We start from the raw sequence: 22,332 nt of genomic DNA on the forward strand, positions 1-22,332 counted from the left end.
ATTGAATGTATATAAAACCAAGGTGGGTCACTTGACCCACCTATTTTCTCATATATATAAAAAGTTATATATTTTTAATTTCGTGACCTACCTTAAATAATTATAGTGAACAAGCCTAATATCTTTGCAAGAAAAAAAATATACAACTCATATTTGACATTTTAATAGCTCAAGATTTTTCGAGGTATAATCCAATATGAATAAACCCACTACAAGTTAAATTAAAAAAAAACAAAAAAAAAAAAACAATAACCGTTAATTACCAGTCAGTCCCAACGCCATTTCCTTCTCCAAACCTCAATTCCCGCTTCACAATCGTCGATCACTATCTGGTGCGCCACATCACAATTGACGATCAACAGATCAGGTGAGCCGATTGCCACTTGCCACCGTGGCATCCGCCCCTCCGCCACAGGCTCCAATAGTCGCCCACACTCCCTTCTTCCCTTCCCAGCCTCCTCATTGGATAGCCTCCTCATTGAATACGATTGTAAGAACTTAAAAAAATTTGTTTATACAAATCAATCCTATCCAGACCTACAACTAGCATTTTTTTTTGTTGGTCATTTTCTATCAATTTTCTTTAAATAGTGAACCATGTGCATTTACGTTCTAGACTCTCCACTTAATAAAACACTATACAGAAGTAAATATGAAAACAGATTCCATAAACAACAGGTTTGAAAAGTAAACCATGAAGGATTTATTATAAAGTTTAAGTTGTTTATAAAAAGGTAAAGTGCAAGGGTTTGAAAAGTTAACCATGAAAACTACGACTTTTGCTTTTAATAATGGAGTAAGTTTTACTTCATTTTTTAAAAAGGAATTGATGTCAAATTACAAAAATCCCCTAAAACAAACATTTGTTAATCTTACACGGCCTAAATCTACGAAGGTCCCCGAAATGTCGTTTCTTGAAAGATGCATTTGGGTTTGTTCCGGCCATAGGTAGAATTGGTGATGGCAACTTGTGTTCAAGTTATTCTAATGTTTTTTTGGTGTGCACTTTCCAATTTATTGTGGTTACAGATGGTAATATATGTTTAATTTAATTTCTATTTTATTTTATTTTTTCAATTTTTTTCTTATTTAAGCATTGTACTATGAAATTAGAAGGGATGATGGGAAAATAGGAAGGGACACTAAGGAGTGGTGACCAGAAGGAGACATAGAGAACATGATACATGTGATTGCAACATCAACTATAATGATAGATTGTTCTGCCTTTACACTCGTTTACTTTTGTTCCTTTTTTTCTTTATATTGACATGTTTCTTTTATATATATTTATTTTTTTCAGAATGACTGATCTATATGTATGTGTGTTTGATTGTGTGTGTCTAAAATATCATTATGATTTCGAACTATGAATACTGCTTCTCTTTATCAACCGTGGTTTCTACAGGTTTAAACTTAATAACATAATGAAATTGAGGATATTAGCACGTTGGACAAAAATCACAAAAAGAATTTTAATTTACACTATGGGTGTACATCCAAATGTTTTTGGACCAAAACAATAGTATTTTGCCAAACATTTTTCCAATCTTCTTAAAAATATATAAAGAGGATCGTTTTTGCAGGTTACTCTTTTTACAAGTATCCTAATATTCTAAACCTTTACTACATAAAGCTGACACATTTAGGAAATTGCTTTAAAATTTCAAAAAAATAACTATTTTCTCTTCTTTAGTCTGTAGTCATCCATTATTATCTTTTTCTTTTTTATCTCGTCATCTTTTTTATCCTTATCTCTTTCTCTTTTTCTGTCTTCCTCTTTTTTATCTCTAGTCTCTTCCTCTCCTAGCTAGAGTCACCCATCTCTCTCTCTCTCTCTCTCTCTCTCTCTCTCTCTCTCTCTCTCTCTCTCTGAGCTGTCGATTTCACTGAAAACCCCCGAAGAGAGAACTCCATTTCTCTGCTGTTAGCCTCTCTCTGATTTCCCTATACCGAGTTAAGAAAATTGAGGTAATTGTTATTATTACTTGTTAGTTTTATTGTTTATTTGTATTTGATTAATATTTATTGTTATTTTATTAGTTTTAAGTGTCAAGTATTTGGGATTTTTTTAAATTTTAGGTAAACGCAGAAGCTAACATGGAAACATTCTTTTTCTTATTTTAATTGTTATTTGTTAGTGTTAATTGTTAATTAACTGTTATTTGTTTGCTTAAAATTTATATTAATTGGGATTGTTAATTGGCTTGTTATTTGTTAATAAATTAATTATTTAATTGCAGAATGGAAAGGTTTCTGAAAAAATATCAAGATTTTACTTTTAAAAAAAATTATATAAAGTATATTATGGACACTAGTTTATTCCTTTTCATGGATCCACAACGACATGCAAGGATAGTTAGGAATTCTAGTGGTGAGTCCATCTAACGATATTTAAAATGATATCTGATGTTGATTACAATATGCATGCACTTCAATGTTTGGTGTTATATAGAATGACCCTTTTCAACGTCATCAACGTGTAAAACTTCTTCAATGTTGGTTGATATACATAAGAACTGTTGAATGCAATAAATAGCAACATAGTATCATTCATGTATGTAATATAACATCTTGCTTTTATAGTTTTCTATTACAAGACTGTAATTTCAGTTTTCATTGTCCATATTAAGGGATTGTACTTTCAAAAACTTTCACAGTCTTGCATTGTGCCTTGAAAAACTATCCCATTATATCATTATAGTTTCATTTTTTTTTTGTTAGGACAAATCAATACATTGCAAAATCCGCCCAACTAAAACTTTGAAAATGTTGTATCTAGATTACATTGCTGGGTAGACTCAGACATGGTAATGGTCATTAACATGGGACTTTGACAAATTCTGTTTTAATATAAATATCAAAGAACCAAAACTAGTACCACCAAGTTGGTTATCATTGTGGACTCAGATTATCACAGCATCATATTTTTATATTTTGTTTATCTTTACATTTATATAATAACAATTAAACATTTGAAGATTCATCTTCTTTTAATCATTCAAACTTCATACGTTTTTGAATTTTTCTTTTTAAAACAGAATAAATAATCCTAAACATATTGAAAAGCCATTTTGTTGATTTCTATTAACATCATTTAATTTGTATAAAATTATCAAAGCTTTAGCCATAGATTATGAGAACACACTTTCTACAGGTTACCATTACCTTATCTGCCTATGGGCCAAAGCTAATACAACCATACTCAATAAAATGGTTTTAGGATGCTTGGAAATTAAATCAATTGATGATTTCCATCAAATTCCCTTTATTAACTAGTTGGCAGCTATACTATTTATGCAGGTGATAAAACAAGTGAGAATTACCAACAATGGAGGTTGCTAGTGAAATAATGAAAGGAGTTGTTGAGGTTCTTATGGTTCCAGTTAAAAAACAACTGGATTACCTGGTGTCTTACAAAAAATATGTGGAGGATATGCGCAACAAAATAAAGGATTTGGATGTTGCAAGACTCGGCGTGGAATCTCAGAAGAACCAAAACAGAGAAAGACGTCTTGAGGTTCCTGCACAAGTTGACCCTTGGTTGATAGAAGTCGAACAGATGAATGAAAAGGTGGCAGACTTTCCAAGTGAAGTCACTGGATGTCTTGATCTCAAGAGTAGGCACAAGCTCGGAAGGAAAGCCTTCAAGATATTTAAAGAGATTGAGAGTGTTCTGGCACGATGCCCTAAAATCCAAGGGACTGAACTACAAATTCCTGTGGGGAGAATTGATTCCATCATGGCGTCCACCTCTAAACCATCAAGTGATCAAAATGACTTCCGCTCAAGAGAGGTGACTTTTATGAAAGCACTGGAAGCACTCGGGCCCAACCATAGTTCCCACATGGTAGCGTTATGTGGGATGGGGGGAGTGGGAAAGACCACTATGATGAAGAAGCTGAAGGACGTTGTGGTAGGAAAGAAAATGTTTAATCATTATGTTGAGGCGGTTATAGGGGAAAAGACAGACCCCATTGCTATTCAACAAGCTGTTGCCGAGTACCTTGGTATAAGTCTAACCGAAACCACTAAACCAGCAAGAACTGATAAGCTCCGTACATGGTTTGCAAACAATTCAAATGGAGGAAAGAAGAAGTTCCTGGTAATACTAGACGATGTATGGCAACCGGTTGATTTGGAAGATATTGGTTTAAGTCGTTTTCCAAATCAAGATGTTGACTTCAAGGTCTTGATTACATCACGGGACCAATCAGTTTGCACTGAGATGGGAGTTAAAGCTGATTTAGTTCTCAAGGTGAGTGTCCTGGAGGAAGCGGAAGCACACAGTTTGTTCCTCCAATTTTTAGAACCTTCTGATGATGTCGATCCTGAGCTCAATAAAATCGGAGAAGAAATTGTAAAGAAGTGTTGCGGACTACCCATTGCTATCAAAACCATGGCCTGCACTCTTAGAAGTAAAAGTAAGGATACATGGAAGAATGCCCTTTCTCGTTTACAACACCATGACATTAACAGAATTGCGTCTACTGTTTTCCAAACTAGCTATGACAATCTCGAAGACGAGGTGACTAATGCTACTTTTTTGCTTTGTGGTTTATTTCCGGAGGACTTCAATATTCCTACCGAGGACCTATTGAGGTATGGATGGGGATTGAAGTTATTCAAGGCAGTAGATACTATACGAGAAGCAAGATACAAGTTGAAAGCCTGCATTGAGCGGCTCATGCATACCAATTTGTTGATCGAAGGTGATGATGTTAGGTACGTTAAGATGCATGATCTGGTGCGTGCTTTTGTTTTGGATATGTTTTCTAAAGCCGAGCATGCATCTATTGTCAACCATGGTAGTAGTAAGCCAAGGTGGCCTGAAACTGAAAGTGATGTGAGCTCCTCTTGCAAAAGAATCGCATTAACATGTAAGGGTATGATTGAATTTCCTTGTGATCTCAAGTTTCAAAATGTCTCGATTTTGAAACTTATGCATGGAGATAAGTCGTTGAGGTTTCCTCAAAACTTTTATGAAGAAATGGGACAGCTTCAGGTTATATCATATGATCATATGATCTGTCCATTGATTTCCGCATCGCTTGAATGCTCCACCAACCTTCGAGTGCTTCTTCTGCATCAATGCTTATTGACGTTTGATTTATCTTCTATTGGAAACTTTCCAAATTTGGAAGTTCTCAGCTTTGCTGGTTCTCGTGTTAATAGGCTACCTTCTACAATTGGAAATTTGAAGAAGTTAAGGGTACTAGACGTGACAGGTTGTGATGGTCTTCATATAGATAATGGTTTCTTTAAAAATTTAGTCAGACTTGAAGAGCTCTGGGCTTCTGGAAGGGATATTAGCTTCACAGGTGATGACTGGAATGAAGTGGCAGAACGTTGGAAGAACCTTTCTGCCTTAAAATTTGAGTTCCATGAAAATAATGCTCAACCGAAGAATCTTGCATTCGAGAATCTTGAACGATTCATGATCTCAGTGGGACGTTCTTTAGAAGGAGAATATTCAATGGAGAGCAAGTATTTTATCGAAAACACATTGAAGTTGGTAACCAAGAAAGGTGAACTATTGGGATCTAGAATTAATGAGTTGTTTGGGAAAACGGTGGTGCTTTGTTTACATGTGGAAGATATGAATTATCTTGAAGATGTTGGGGTGGAACCCTTCATTGGTCCTCAGTCTTCTTCTTTCCGTAATATAAGAGTCCTTGTGGTTTCAGAGTGTGCAGAGTTAAGATACCTTTTTACACTGGGTGTTGCAAAAGTTCTGTCAAATCTTGAGCATCTTGAAGTTTTCAATTGCCTTGTTATGAAAGAACTCATTCATGTTGAGAGTGGTGGAGAAGAGAGAGTTACATTCCCCAAGTTGACGTCTCTATCTTTGAGTGGGCTACCACGACTATTGAGTTTGTGCCAGAATGTGAACGTAATTGCGCTACCACACCTCATGGAGTTAAAAATAGAAGACATTCCAAATATCACAAGCATTTATTCCAAGAATAAGTCGGCAACATCTTGCTTGTTAAGGGGAGAGGTAATTATGTTTTTCTCTTGATACATGTCAAACAATCTTTTCTATTAGAAGTTTCAAAAGAGGTTGCATTTGTTAAAGTAATCAAACCCACTTCACTACAAGAAATTAGAGTATTAGCGTTGACACGCGTCGCCGCTAAAGGTAGCGTTTGTCGTCATTAATAGTATTAACGGCAACGCGTCGTCGCTAAAAGGCCGCCGTTGATGCTTTGTTGCTGATAATCAAAATGTCGCCACTAATGCGAGATGTCGCCGCTAATAACGGTTCGTCGCCACTAATAACCAACTATCACCATTAAAGGCGTCGCCGGTATTGGTAATTTTTTTTAATTTCACATTAAAATTGACAAAAATTGTATAAAAAGTATAAAATCTGCTATTATATTAATTAAGCTAATCCCACGTCCTTCCATTCCAAAATATTAATCCAACATCCATTTAAAATATTCATCCAATTTAACATAATACAAAATACCGAAAATACTAGTCTAAAATACTTATACAAACAAAACATACAAAAATCCTACAACTAGCTGCTCGTCATCATCGCTCACCTCGTTTCCTCTGATTTCATTTCGTTGTGGCAACGAACGAAACCAATCTTCAAGTGTGGCACTACAAGCCAAATCTTTTAACATTGTTTGTAGCATTTCCAACTACAAATAAAACAATATAGTCTTTTAAGTTAAACCAACATTATAACATTCTATATACAAAATATACATTCGACATACAAGCAAAATACAAAATATAGCATTGTACAATAACTAACGATCACCAAACTACAAAATACCATTATAGCATTGTATTTTCATAAACTAACAATTACCAAATTACAAATATTGCATATAACACATTATAGCATTATACTATAACTAATAGCTACCAACCTACAAAATACCATTATAGCATTATACTTTTAAACTAACAATTACCAAATTACACATATTGCATATGACATATTATAACATTGTACTATAACTAAGAATTACCAAACTACAAAATACCATTATAGCATTGTACTTTCATAAACTAACAATTACCAAACTACACATATTGCATAAACACATTATAACATTGTACTATAAGTAAGAATTACCAAACTACAAAATACCATTATAGCATTATACTTTCATAAACTAACAATTACCAAACTACACATACGTATATAATATATTATAGCATTGCACTTTTTTTCATTTTTTCCATTATAGCATTGTACTTTCATAAACTAAAAATTACCAAACTACAAAATACTAATACATCAAACTATAACCAAACTAACAATTACCAACATATAAAATATTATCAAACTAACAATTACCAACATTTGAAACTCTTACTAAACCAACAATTACTAGCATTTGAAATAATTACCAAAATTAAATAGTTTTGTCACCTGTGATTGTAGCGATGGCTGTGTCAGTGGTTGTTCCTGATCGTACATCGACACAATCGTAGAAGGATTATGCCCGATGCCTCTGATATGGCCTCGTTTTCACCATAAATACATGTATTTGTAATTAATTTAATTTAATTTTATTATTAATATTAATTTGATTTTAATACTAGTTTAATTTATTTTAAAATAAATTTAATATTTTTTTTATTGATTTTTAAAATTAATTTAACTTCATTTTATAACTAATTTAAAATTACTAAAAGTATATTGCTATTAATAACCTACATAATTAAGCTAAAATTGTAATGACCAACATTAAGTCACTAACAAAATTAAGCACTTTGAAACCATATTAACAAGAAAATAAAAACATAATAAACATCTAATACAATCATACATGTAAATACAACATATTTTTTTTTACATTATAGACATATTACTTATTCATTATAGCAATGTATTTTCTTTTCATTTTTTCCACATTACATACATAAATACACACATTATACATACAAACAGACATAAACATGTTTTCTATACATACTCATTATAACATCATACTTTTTCTTCTATTATAGCAACCTAATTTTTTTCATTTTTTTTCATACATACAAATTACACATTCACAAATAATACACATACAAATAACATACACATACAAAAAAATACTAATGTAAAAACACATACATGCATCATAAACATACAAATACATTCTACTTATAAAATGAAAGATGAAAAGGAACCCGTGGTAGTCTAATTTCAAAACTTTCCGGCAAGAATTCTACAATTCCGACAACAATTCCGGCAACAAATCCAACAACAACCTTAAATTAGAAGCTTAAACTCACTAAATAAACATCAAAACAGAAGAAGAAATGAAAATAAGGAAGAATTTCGACCTTAAATTGGTAAAAACGCGGAATCGAAGTGTGTTTGACTCCTCTTGGTTACTGGTAATGGAAGTCTAGGTCGTCGGTAATGGAGGAAATGGAGGTTTGGACGACGGTGGCAAGTTTTGTGACTGCAATCGACGGTGGTGTAAGAATGGGGAGACCGGCGACGGAGAGAATGAGAGAAAGGGGCAGACAGAAGATGTAGGAAATAGCAAAATACCATTATACCATTGTACTTTCATAAACTAACAATGATCAAACTACACATATTGCATAAACACATTATAACATTGTACTATAACTAAGAATTACCAAACTACAAAATACCATTATAGCATTATACTTTCATAAACTAACAATTACCAAACTCCACATATTGTATATAATACATTATAGCATTGCACTTTTTTTCTTTTTTTTTTCCATTATAGCATTGTACTTTCATAAACTAAAAATTACCAAACTACAAAATACCAATCAAACTATAACCAAACTGACAATTACCAACATATAAAATATTATCAAACTAACAATTACCAACATTTGAAATTATTAATAAACCAACAATTACCAACATTTGAAACAATTACCAAAATTAAATAGTTTTGTCACCTGTGATTGTAGCGATGGTTGTGTCAGTGGTTGTTCCTGATCGTACATCGACACAACCGTAGAAGGATTACGCCCGATGCCTCTAATATGGCCTCGTCGAACACTCAATATTCTTTAAAAACAATTTTGTGTGTCCTTTGGTGTTAAACCGTTGACATCAGAAGAAGCTTGAGTTTGTTGATTGATCTCAAGGAGTAAAGCATTCTGTATTTTCAAAAAATGATAAATATCATAAAAATTAGATTACTAAATACTTCTTGAGGATATAAACACTTATATAAAAAATACAAATTAACCACTTACGTATTATTGCTCGACTGTAGGACTACTAAATACCCCTTTATGATCAGTATTAGCCTTACGAAATGCTTCGATTCGAGTGATGTCCTATTTAACATTAAAAATAAGATTAATTATAATTTAAATAAACAGTTAAATATACCATAGCTTACTTCTTTGAAACATACATTGCTATACGGGCACGATCCCCTTTGTTTACAACTTGTTGTTGTGCACAGACTCCTTTGTTTGACGTCGAACGCTTAAAAATTCGGGCGTTTGAAAATGTTCGAATTCTCGCATCCAATTTTCACGTGACATACCATCAGGGGGGTTGGCTAATGCCCTTGGGATATCTGTAAGCCCCCCGACGTTATGAAAATAAGTATGCGCTTTGTTTTTCTGGCCTCTATAAACTCTTTGTAAATTCGCATCAATGCTCGACAACAACTGAGCACGCTAGGGATCCATGTTAACCTTATCCAAATTAAACTTATTCTAAAAATACAAAAAAGTTAGTTAATTAAATATTAGTCACAACTAAACTTAAAATATTATCCAAGTTACCTTTAGATGTACGACTGTGACATTCCTTAAAACGGGGGAAACATTGTCCCAACCATATACGTTCAAAGGGATGTTCAACCACATATACCTCCCAATCTCACGGATAAACCAATTACCATGGATCCCGACAGGGGAATATGTGAACTATCTATCGAAATCCAAATCCACGGGCTTTCTCTTGTTTGCCCTTATCAGCATTGATAGCTGAATGTTTTTTTGCTAGGCCTCTTCTTTTTTTAGGAAGTTCAGCTGAAAAATATAATTAAAAATATTAGTCACAATAGCTTATAATAACCGGATAAAAATAGATAATAAATATATCATAATAAGACTTACCATCCTGTTCGTGTTGTCCACGACCAAAGCCTACTGGAGGTGGTGATCCCCGGCTCCATCACCTCCATGTCCTAGGCCCATAACATCCACCATCACTTAGAAGAGTATCGTCTAACTAAACCCTATATATAGTCTGTAAAATTACAATATGAATAAAGTTACATGTTTTGCATATAAAAAATAATACACTTTCTATTATAACATCCATTTTTTTTTTCATCTATAACATTATAGTTTCCAAATGGCATACAAATACACAAACTACATATATAATTTTCTATACATACAAATACACATATAAAAAATAATACTTTCGATTATAGCATCCTACTTTGTTTTTTGTTTTTTTTTTTATCATTTTTTATTATAGCATTGTAGTTTCCAAATTGCATACAATACATACACAAATATACGTATAAATACACATATTACATATACATAAAATACACTTTCCTTATTATACTTTCAAAATTGCATACAAATACACAATTTAGGTGATCATACATATACATACACTTATACATATATAAATATAAACATATAGACCTGTACATAATACACACATATATATATATATATATATATATATATATATATATATATATATATATAAATTAACATATTAAAATACACGTATATATATACATTACAATAAAAAATGGTAAACAATATATATATATATATATATATATATATATATATATATATATATATATATAGTTATACATACAAATACACATACACATGGCAATCAAACACACATATTTAAACATACATAATTTTTCTGTTTTCACCATAAATACATGCATTTGTAATTAATTTAATTTAATTTTATTATTAATATTAATTTGATTTTAATACTAGTTTAATTTGATTTTAAAATAAATTTAATATTTTTTTTATTGATTTTTAAAATTAATTTAACTTCATTTTATAACTAATTTAAAATTACTAAAAGTACATTGCTATTAATAACCTACATAATTAAGCTAAAATTGTAATGACCAACATTAAATCACTAACAAAATTAAGCACTTTGAAACCATATTAACAAGAAAATAAAAACAATATAAACATCTAATACAATCATACATGTAAATACAACATATATATATATTTTTACATTATAGACATATTACATATTCATTATAGCAACGTATTTTTTTTTTTCATTTTTTCCACATTACATACATAAATACACACATTATAAATATAAATAGACATAAACACGTTTTCTATACATACTCATTATAGCATTATCCTTTTTCTTCTATTATAGCAACCTAATTTTTTTCATTTTTTTTGCATACATACAAATTACACATTCACAAATAATACACATACAAATAACATACACATACAAAAAAAATACTAATGTAAAAACACATACATGCATCATAAACATACAAATACATTCTACTTATAAAATAAAAGATGAAAATGAACCTGTGGTAATCTAATTTCGAAATTATCCGGCAAGAATTTCACAATTCTAACAACAATTCTGGAAACAACTCCGACAACAACCTTAAATTAGAAGGTTAAACTCACTAAATAAACATCAAAACAGAAGAAGAAATGAAAATACGGAAGAATTTAGACCTTAAATCGACAAAAAATCCGGAATCAAAGTGTGTTTGTCTCCTCTTGGTTGTTGGTAATGGAAGTCTAGGTCGCCGATAATGGAGGAAATGGAGGCTTGGACGGTGGTGGCAACTTTCGTGTCTGCAATCGATGGCGGTGTAAGAAGGGGTAGACCGACGACGGAGAGAATGAGAGAAAGGGGCAGACAGAAGACGTAGGAAACAACAAAAGACCATTATAGCATTGTACTTTCATAAACTAACAATTACCAAACTACACATATTGCATAAACACATTATAACATTGTACTATAACAAAGAATTACCAAACTACAAAATACCATTATAGCATTATACTTTCATAAACTAACAATTACCAAACCACACATATTGTATATAATACATTATATCATTGCACTTTTTTTTCATTTTTTCCATTATAGCATTGTACCTCCATAAACTAAAAATTACCAAACTACAAAATACCAATCAAACTATAACCAAACTGACAATTACCAACATATAAAATATTATCAAACTAACAATTACCAACATTTTAAATTATTACTAAACCAACAATTACCAACATTTGAAACAATTACCAAAATTAAATAGTTTTGTCACCTGTGATTGTGGCGATGGCTGTGTTAATGGTTGTTCCTGATCGTACATCGACATAACCATAGAAGGTTTACCCCCGATGCCTCTGATATGGCCTCGTCGGACACACAATATTCTTTCAAAACAATTTTGTGTGTCCTTTGGTGTTAAACCGTTGACATCAGAAGAAGCTTGAGTTTGTTGACTAATCTCAAGGAGTAAAGCATTCTCTATTTTCAAAAAATGATATATATATATATATATATATATATATATATATATATATATATATATATATTAGATTGCTAAATACTTCTGGACGCTATAAACACTTATATAAAAATACAAATTAATCACTTACGTATTGTTGCTCGACTGCAGGACTACTAAATACCCCTTGACGATCAGTATCAGCCTTACGAAATGCTTCGGTTCGAGTGATGTCCTATATAACATTAAAAATTAGATTAATTATAATTTAAATAAACAGTTAAATATACCATACCTTACTTCTTGAAGCATACATTGCCATACAAGCATGGCCCCCCTTTGTTTACAACTTGTTGTTGTGCACGGACTCCTTTGTTTGATGCCGAACGCTTTACAAATTCGGGCGTTTGAAAACGTTCAAATGCTTGCATCCAATTTTCACGTGACATACCATCTGGGGGTTGGCTAATCCCCTTGGGATATCTGTAAGCCCCCCGGCATTCTGAAAATAATTATGCACTTTATTTTTCTGGCCTCTATAAACTCTTTGTAAATTTGCATCAATGCTCTGCAACAACTGAGCACGCTCGGGGTCCATGTTAACCTTATCCAAATTAAACTTATTCTATAAATACAAAAAATTTAGTTAATTAAATATCATTCACAACTAAAACTTAAAATATTATCCAAGTTACCTTTAGATGTACGATTGTGGCATTCCTTAAAGTGGGGGAAACATTGTCCAAGCCATATATGTTCAAAGGGATGTTCAACCACATATACCTCCCAATCTCACGGGTAAACCAATTACCACGAATCCCGACAGGGGAATATATGAACTCTCTGCCGAAATCCAAATCCACGGGCTTTCTCTTGTTTGCCCTTATCAGCTTTGATAGCTGGATGTTTTTTGCTAGGCCTTTTCTTTATTTAGGAAGCTCAGCTGAAAAATATAATTAAAATTAATAGTCACGATAGCTTATAATAACTGGATAAAAATAGATAATAAATATATCATAATAAGACTTACCATCTTGTTCGTTTTGTCCACGACCAAAGCATAGTGCAGGTGGTAGATCCCGGGCTCCATCACCTCCATGTCCTAGGCCTATAATATCCACCATCATTTAGAAGAGTATCGTCCAACTAAACCCCATATATAGTCTATAAAATTACAATATGAATAAAATCCTACTTTGTTTTTTTTCATCTATAACATCATAGTTTCCAAATGACATACAAATACACAAACTACATATATAATTTTCTATACATACAAATACACATAAAGAAAATAATACTTTCCATTATAGCATCCTACTTTGTTTTTTGTTTATTTTTTTTTTCATATTTTTATTATAGCATTGTAGTTTCTAAATTGCATACAATACATACATACGCATACATATAAATACACATATTACATATCCATATAAATACACATATTACATATATATACAAATACACTATCCATATTATACTTTCAAAATTGCATACAAATACACAAGTTAGGTGATCATACATATACATACACTTATACATATATAAATATAAACATATTGACTTGTATATAATACACATCTATATATAAAAATTAACATACTAAAATACACTTATATATACATTACAATCACAAATGGTAAATAAATATACATATATAAACATATATAGTTATACATACAAATACACATACACATGGAAAACAAACACACATTTATAAACATACATAGTTTTTAACACCCATAAAATACAAGCAAATTTAAAACTTTTTAAAACATTTAAAACCATCAAGTTATTACAGTTTACTTTCAAAACAATTTAAACATCAGAGTATTTCCATAATCAATCATGAAAATGTAAGGAGGTGTACGATCACCCCTTCGCCTTCCCGTGATCATCATAATACCTGAAACAATAATCGATAAATGTAAGCTCAAAGGCTTAGTGAGTTACCCCCAAAATACCAACGCCATACAGATATAACCAGATCATATAAACATATAAGAATAAAAAGCAAACGACATGCATAATGAGCCATCAGTCTGACTGGACCGAATCTCGGTCCTCAGTCTATCTGGACCGCTGTCCAAGCCCTCGGCACATCTAGACAGCCCTCTTCAGGGCCTTCAGCCTATCCGGACTACTCGCTGGGCCTTCGGCCTGACTAGATTTGCCCGACCCGGGCCTACAGTCTACCAGGTCCGCCCAGGGTGTCTTGGCCTATTGCACATAGCATGACCTACCTCAACCCTTTCCCTAAACCAACAACCATGTGCACATACATATAAACAAGTAAACATACAGATCTAACAGATCACTAACATGGCAACCATCCTATAACCAGGATAATGATCTAACCGATCTCTAGCATAGCAATCATCCTAAACCAGGATGAAATCTAAAATAGCAACCATCCTAAACCAAGATGAAATCTAGCATAGCAATAGCATAGCAACCATCCTAAAACAGGATGTAAATCATAAAGGGCCGGCCTTGGTGCCTTAGACCTTTTTGATATAGTGAGAATAACTCACCTAGCGCTGCTGAAGTCCTGCAGATAAAACTCCAGCTGCTGGTTGACAGATTCCCGAACTGTTAACATCAAACAATACCCAATTAATAATTGGGTTCCAAGCCCAAGGTCCAACTCACACTACAAAAGCCCAAAAGTCAAATAATGTGCTAAAGCCCAACATATGGCCCAATTTTCCAAATTAGGCCCAGACCTCTACATGGTCTTTCCTTAAGGCCCATCTAATTATTCCAATTCAATTCCTATGGCCCAATATCACACAATCATAAAGGCCCAATTATGGCCCATTTATGCCTAATTTTCCAAATTGGGCCCAAGTCCTCATATGGGCCTTATCCTAAAGCCCATCTAATTACTTTGGTCCATTAACTCGTTCTTGGATGGCCCACCAAAAGTCCACTCGCCAAAGCCTAATAAAAAGGCCCAAATCAAGACCCGAGTGAGATTAGGGCTTTCACATGAAATGATGATTAGGGTTAGGTGTTTTTTACTTAACCCATTAAGGACTTAATCCATTAAGTCTATTATTGCCTTAAGCTAGTTGCCAATGATTATTAATTATTATTTTAGGTTTAATAATTAATTCTCGTGTGTATCCCAAACGATTCCCACAATTAGGGTTTTATGCCCTTAGTGTTTTCCAAACCCTAATTAGGGTTTCCAATCCAATACTAGCCCATTAGTTAATTGTTTGGGCTTTTAGGTCACATTGGGCCTTATTGGCCCATTAGGGTTCCGTTGGACCCACTAGGGTTTCATTGGTCCCACATTGTCCAAACATCCCCCAAACGAGGTCCAAACGCAATCAAAGCACACCGCCACCCGACATGGCTGCCGGTGGCGGCAACCACCACCTCACGGTGGTGGTTTCGAGTTTCTCTATTATTATTCCGGCACCGAATACAGTTTACAACACCAAGACCAAACACACAGCAGCACACTAAACTACACACACATACTAATTAAACATGCACACACGCACACAGCCGCCCTATGGCGGCAGGCGGTGGTCGGAGGTGGCAGTAGGCAGCTGCGATGAGTTCCTTCCCGTTCCCAATGGTTCCCAGATGTCCACAACCATGCAACAATGAACATGGCTAGGCAGCAATGACGTTGACAGCGCCAGCGACAGACGAAGGGGAATCGAAAAGATTTGAACAACATTGAAGAATAGCGATTGGAGCGGTCTTGACCTCTTCGAAACAGTCTAGCAGCGGCGAAGAAGCGACGCTCGGTCCTCATCGGCAGCTCCGACTCCAACAACGAAGGTGCAATGGCGGCTGGGGGAATAAGGAACCCGACAAAGAATCTCCCGCTGGCCCCCCGGTGGTCTTCAGCTTCTCCAGTCATGGTGGATGGATTCGTTGGTCTCGGTTGATCGGAACAAGCGACATGGTGTTGACGCCGAAGTTGAGAGATAGAAGATGGCGGCCGGTTGAAGATGATAGGGAGGTATAAAGAGAAGGTGACGGCTGGGAATAGGGTTAGGGTTTGCGTGGGATACCAAACAGTTAAATACTCGGCTCCATGCAAACTTATGGAGAAAATGATAGAACTGGTCCCTCTCGTTCCATTCTCTTCAAACCAAGTCCAATAATTACCATTTAAACCCTGGCTCCTTAAAATCCTTTCATAATAAATCCTGAAATTACGTTTTAACCCATGGGGATTTAAATCTTGTCATTTGGCTTGCCGAAACCAACTCCTAGCTCATTATTATTTAATTTTGAGCTCTACTAATATAAAATAATCAAAATAATTACTTCCCGGGATTCCTGATTTATTATTTAATTACTCTTCTTAAAACGGGATGTTACAACTCTCCTCCGCTTAAATTTGATTTCGTCCTCAAAATCGTTTCTTCTCATTCCTTACACGCCGAACAACTTAAACTACAATCCCGAGCTTCAGCCTAACCTTACCAAGGAAACTGTAACCAACCCTCACAGGGTTCCAAGACCTGAAAATAAACAAATCCCTTGCAATATGATCACATTTACTCGCTCCATAACCTGAAGTCTCGAGATGGTCTGGCTTCCTGACAGACCTCTCATACCAAATTAATATTGTTGAGCCCAGTCTGCTTGTCTCTCATCTGGTTATTCAACTTTTGAATAACCTGGGGTTCCTACTGAAAGATAGAGTCACAGACCAAATTTCCCTTGCAGTACACTTATACATGACAGAAGCTCATCCGGAATACTGGATTCCCGCCCGTTTGCTGAACTAATGAGCGATCTTACAGTCGCCCCACGTGATTTCCAAAAGAAACTTCGACTAGCAATAACTGCCTTAACTATATCGCCACTCATGGCTCCATCAATCCTTCTGGTCCATGTGACCATGATAATCTGACAATATGTCACCATTGAACCGAATACGAAAAGTGAGCGCTACCAGAATATTGTAGTCTTACATCATGTCCGGTCTCCAACGACCTACGGTTTCCTGATTCCGATTATGCTGTGGTTTACCCACAATCTTGCGAACTGGCCCACCCTGGCCTAATCGTCTGAAACAACTCGCGAGTGCTACGGGTCCTCCCGTAGTCTCACAACACTTCCCTCACTATCTGACCATTAGACCCAACGGATTACATACAGAGTTTTCAACATGATTGGACCGCCTCACCGGGCCTTCAGCCTATCTGGACCGTTCCCCGAGCCTTCGGCCTGACTGGTACCCCCCATTGGCATTTCGTCTATCCAGACCGATCTAAGTCTGTTGTGCATAAACCCGGACCCATCCTGCTGCCCTTTCCCATATAGCTAGTTCTCCCCCACTTGGGGTTTCGAACTCCTAATCCAATCTGTGGACTATAATTTCGGCCTAATTCTAGACCTCATGTTGATCGCCCACTCTTTCGGGAACCCGTGGTCTGATCCCTGATCCGCGTATCTATCACCAATGCTAAATAACCCGCACACCAGTTCTGAAAGTACTGTCGAGTCCTTGCAGGTAACACAACCCTCAATCTATCAATCCAAAAACCCTCATAGTCGAGCACACACTCGACCGAACCCCTAAACTGAAATAAATTCATGACTAGAACCCCAAACTGATTCTCCAAATTCTGCTATCAAGCAACGAGAAGACACGATACACATGCTAGGGAGTTCTACTGAACTCCCAATTCACAAAACCCTCAAACCAAACAGCCACTTGGCCCGCCTTTCTTCCTGACAAGGATGCAAACTTATCCCAGTTTCGAAACGATTTCCACTTCTGAATCCCGGGACAATTCTCCCCCACTTAGATTCAACTAAGTCTTCACAATACATGAAAATTTGAGAGTTCCTAATGCTTCTCACTTTCCAACGATCGATCTGATAACAACCAGACCTTCCCAACTAGTACTCCTTTACCAGCCAACCACAAGTGATCGCACACTTCTAAGAACTAGCTGAAGACTTCCTGAATCCCAGTGAACCCGACAGTCCCTAATACTTGAATGATCCCCCATTCAAATCCTGAAGTCAAAAGGTAGATGCTCCAACTAACATTTCAGCAACGAGTTACTTGCCTTGGCGCTTTCCCCCGCCAATCAATAATGGTTACTAAACTACTATATCCTGACAACGCTGAATAACCCTCCTGTGGAACCCTGTCCGCAGACCTCCCACATGATACCTCTCTTCCCAATGTGCTCTAAAAAAAACTCTCGTTCTCGGGATCAAGAAACCATATCATTCAGGGTCTCGCACCCTCACTCACTTACCCGCTTAATCGTCTCCCACTGAACTGCAGTAGCTGAAACAACCTCTGCCCTAAACCGACTACAAACTACTCCCAAGACATAGTCTCCAATCCCAAAAGCACAACTGATCGCATAATCAGTCATTTCCGTCCGACACCAAAGATCCAAGGCGATCCGGACCTCACATGATACTTATGCCACATCGACCCACCCACGCTTACCAGCGCTAGACTACTGTCGCCAATCCCTGCGACCAACTGACCCCGAGCTAGAATACTACCTGATCTTGGGATCCCAAGTCTGCTCACTCCTTTGAGCTCGAAAGCTGAAAGGGCACAATCCTTGCCCTATAAAACGACATTCCAATCCATCAATTAACCATTTTACTTCCAACTGCAAAACCCCAACTAAACATAATCATCACTCCTTTCAGGAGTCCCTGCGACTCACATTCCGGCCTGGAGCAAAACCCCCGCAGCCTCAAATCTAGAAACTCATGTGCTACCCTCTCCTGCTTATCCTGCGGAATGTAACGAGTATGGAACATCTCCATGATCCCAAGTAACTGCAACCCTCTGCTCATCATAATATGTCCCAGTAACAAGTCCCAGTACTGGAAAGCTCGATCAGCTCCTCCCCCTGCCGTCGTTGAAGCTATTGAAGCTGTTGTGGTAGTCGTCTCAGCAATGGTTGCATAGTGCTCTTTGAACTACTCAACCATGGCGGTCTTGTTACACCAAAACATCTCCGGAATCTGACCCCAGACAATCTCCCTGACACGATCCTCTGATAATACTGGCCTATCCTCGCTACCAGCTCCCAATCTTAATTTGGATCCGGTCTCAAGACGTCTCGTAACCAACACTCTGATGATACATCAGAGAGATCTCGGATAATCCATATAATAATAGGGAACCAACTCCCAACTAAACCTTAGGGGTTGTGACTTCTTTGCTATGAGTATGGGTCATGTGCTTTTAGTAGTACGGGCCCATACTACCTTCCACACCTATCCATATTTGTCTAGAGTATCACCACAACGCCCTAACTGAATACACAACATGGTGAGCACTCAATCCTTACTCCTAGAGGAATGCTAAATATCTCATAACTGGCCTCCTGGCCTCACACAACCCACCCATGAAACTTCCACCAATCCTGCAACACTCGTGTATGCTAACCATACATAACGTTGGACCCTATAGACTTTCTAATACCTAATCCTACCCTAAGCCCTTCATCAAACAAGAACAGGAAATAAGGCCAAACCAAACATTCTCAGGCTATAAGATCTTAATTATGTACAACTGTGATGCATACACTAAGCAACTGCAGTAATGATGTCAATTTCATATAAGGAAAAACCCTAGGCTATCAGGCATCATATAATCAAGCAATTCTATCATGCAATTCTTGAAGATCCCTAGCCTAGTACTAGCATGCTGTTCTAACCATATCTCATAATTCAAATAATCCGTAAGGTAATTTGGGGTCTATCCGCAAGCTCCGGCTGATCGTACCCTTGCATCCTTCTTTTATTAGTTTGAAAACATTTTAAGAAAATCAATTTATAACCTTGTCCTCAGTTTGAAACTGGACACACATGAGTGTTTCCTCCAATTCACTCACACCAAGGCTCTGATACCAACTTATAACAATCATAAAATACAAACCAATTTAAAACTTTTTAAAACATTTAAAACCATCAAGTTATTACAGTTTACTTTCTAAACAATATAAACATTAGAGTATTCCTAGAATCAATCATGAAAATGTAAGGAGGTGCACGATCACGCCTTCGCCTTCCCGCGATCATCAGAATACCTGAAACAATAATCGATAAATGTAAGATCGAAGGATTAGTGAGTTACCCCCAAAATACCAACGCCATACAAATATAACCATATCATATAAACATATAAGCAATAAACGGAAAATAACATGCATAGTGAGCCATCAGTCTGACTGGACCAAATCCTGGTCCTCAGTCTATCTCGACCGCTCTCCGAGCCCTCGGCACGTCTGGACCGCCCTCCTCAGCGCTTTCAGCCTATCTGGACCGCTCGCTGGGCCTTCGGCCTGACTAGATTTGCCCGGCTAGGGCCTGCAGTCTACTCGGTCCGCTCAGGGTGTCTTGGCCTACTGCACACAGCAAGACCTGCCTCAACCCTTTCCCCAAACCAACAACCATCTGTACATACCTATAAACAAGTAAACATGCAGATCTAACAGATCACTAACATGACAACCTTCCTATAACCAAGATACCGATCTAATCGATCTCTAGCATAGCAACCATCCTAAACCAGGATGAAATCTTGCATAACAATAGCATAGTAACCATCCTAAACCAGGATGTAAATCATAAAGGGCCGACCTTGGTGCCTTAGACCCTGTTGATATAGTGAGGATAACTCACCTGGCGCTGCTGAAGTCCCGCAGATAAAACTCCAGCTGATGGTTGATAGATTCCCGAACTGTCAACATCAAACAATACCCAATTAATAATCGGGTTCCAAGCCCAAGGCCCAACTCACACTATAAAAGCCTAAAAGTCAAATAATGGGCCAAAGCCCAACATATGACCCAATTTTCCAAATTAGGCCCAGACCTCTACATGGTATTTCCTTAAGGCCCATCTAATTATTCCAATTCAATTCCCATGACCCAATATCACATAATCATAAAGGCCCAATTATGGCCCATCTATGGCCTAATTTTCCAAATTGGGCCCAAGTCCTCACATGAGCCTTATTCTAAATCCCATCTAATTACTTTGGTCCATTAACTCGTTCTTGGATGGCCTACCAATAGTCCACTCGCCAAAGCCCAATAGGAAGGCCCAATTCAAGACTCGAATGAGATTAGGGCTTTCACATGAAATAATGATTAGGGTTAGGTGTTTCTTACTTAACCCATTAAGGACTTAATCCATTAAGTCCATTATTGCCTTAAGCCAGTGGCCAAAGATTATTAATTATTATTTTAGGTTTAATAATTAATTCTCGTGTGTATCCCTAACGATTCCCACAATTAGGGTTTTATGCCCTTAGGGTTTTCCAAACCCTAATTAGGGTTTCCAACCTAGTACTAGTCCATTAGTCCATTGATTGGGCCTTTAAGTCACATTGGGCCTTATTGGCCCATTAGGGTTCCATTAGGCCCACTAGGGTTGCATTGGTCCCACATTGTCCAAACATCCCTCAAACGAGGTCCAAACGCAATCAAAGCACACCGCCACCCGACACGGCGGTCGGTGGCGGCAAGAGGCGGCAACCACTACCTCACGGTGGTGGTTTGGAGTTTCTATATTATTATTCCAGCACCGAATACACTTTACAACACCAAGACCCAACACACAGCAACACACTAAACTATACACACATACTAATTAAACATGCACACATCCACCCTATGGTGGCAGGCGGTGATCGGAGGTTGACAGAGCCAGCGACAGATGAAGGGGCATCGGCAAGATTAGAACAACATTGAAGAAGAGCGATTGGAGAGGTCTTGACCTCTTCGGAATAGTCCAGCAACGGCAAAGAAGCGACGCTCGGTCCTCGTCGACAACTCCGACTCCAACAACGAAGGTGAGCGGCGGCTGGGGGAAAAAGGAACCC

At 36.3% G+C, this 22,332-nt stretch overlaps 1 protein-coding gene across 1 annotated transcript in view; it reads left to right on the forward strand.

The window, feature by feature from the left end:
* The first annotated feature begins 1,802 nt into the window (after positions 1 to 1,802).
* The window catches only part of LOC145086021 (uncharacterized), a 36,541-nt gene continuing 16,011 nt past the window's right edge, over positions 1,803 to 22,332 (forward strand). The window contains exons 1-2 of the mRNA XM_079023730.1: positions 1,803 to 1,968; positions 3,301 to 5,998. Coding sequence (XP_078879856.1) covers positions 3,329 to 5,998 — 2,670 coding nt within the window. The 5' untranslated portion in view covers positions 1,803 to 1,968; positions 3,301 to 3,328. The remainder of the gene's footprint in view (positions 1,969 to 3,300; positions 5,999 to 22,332) is intronic.

Source organism: Lactuca serriola, chromosome 2 (assembly GCF_051521515.1).
Source record: "Lactuca serriola cultivar US96UC23 chromosome 2, Lser_US96UC23_V15, whole genome shotgun sequence".
Taxonomy (NCBI): domain Eukaryota; kingdom Viridiplantae; phylum Streptophyta; class Magnoliopsida; order Asterales; family Asteraceae; genus Lactuca; species Lactuca serriola.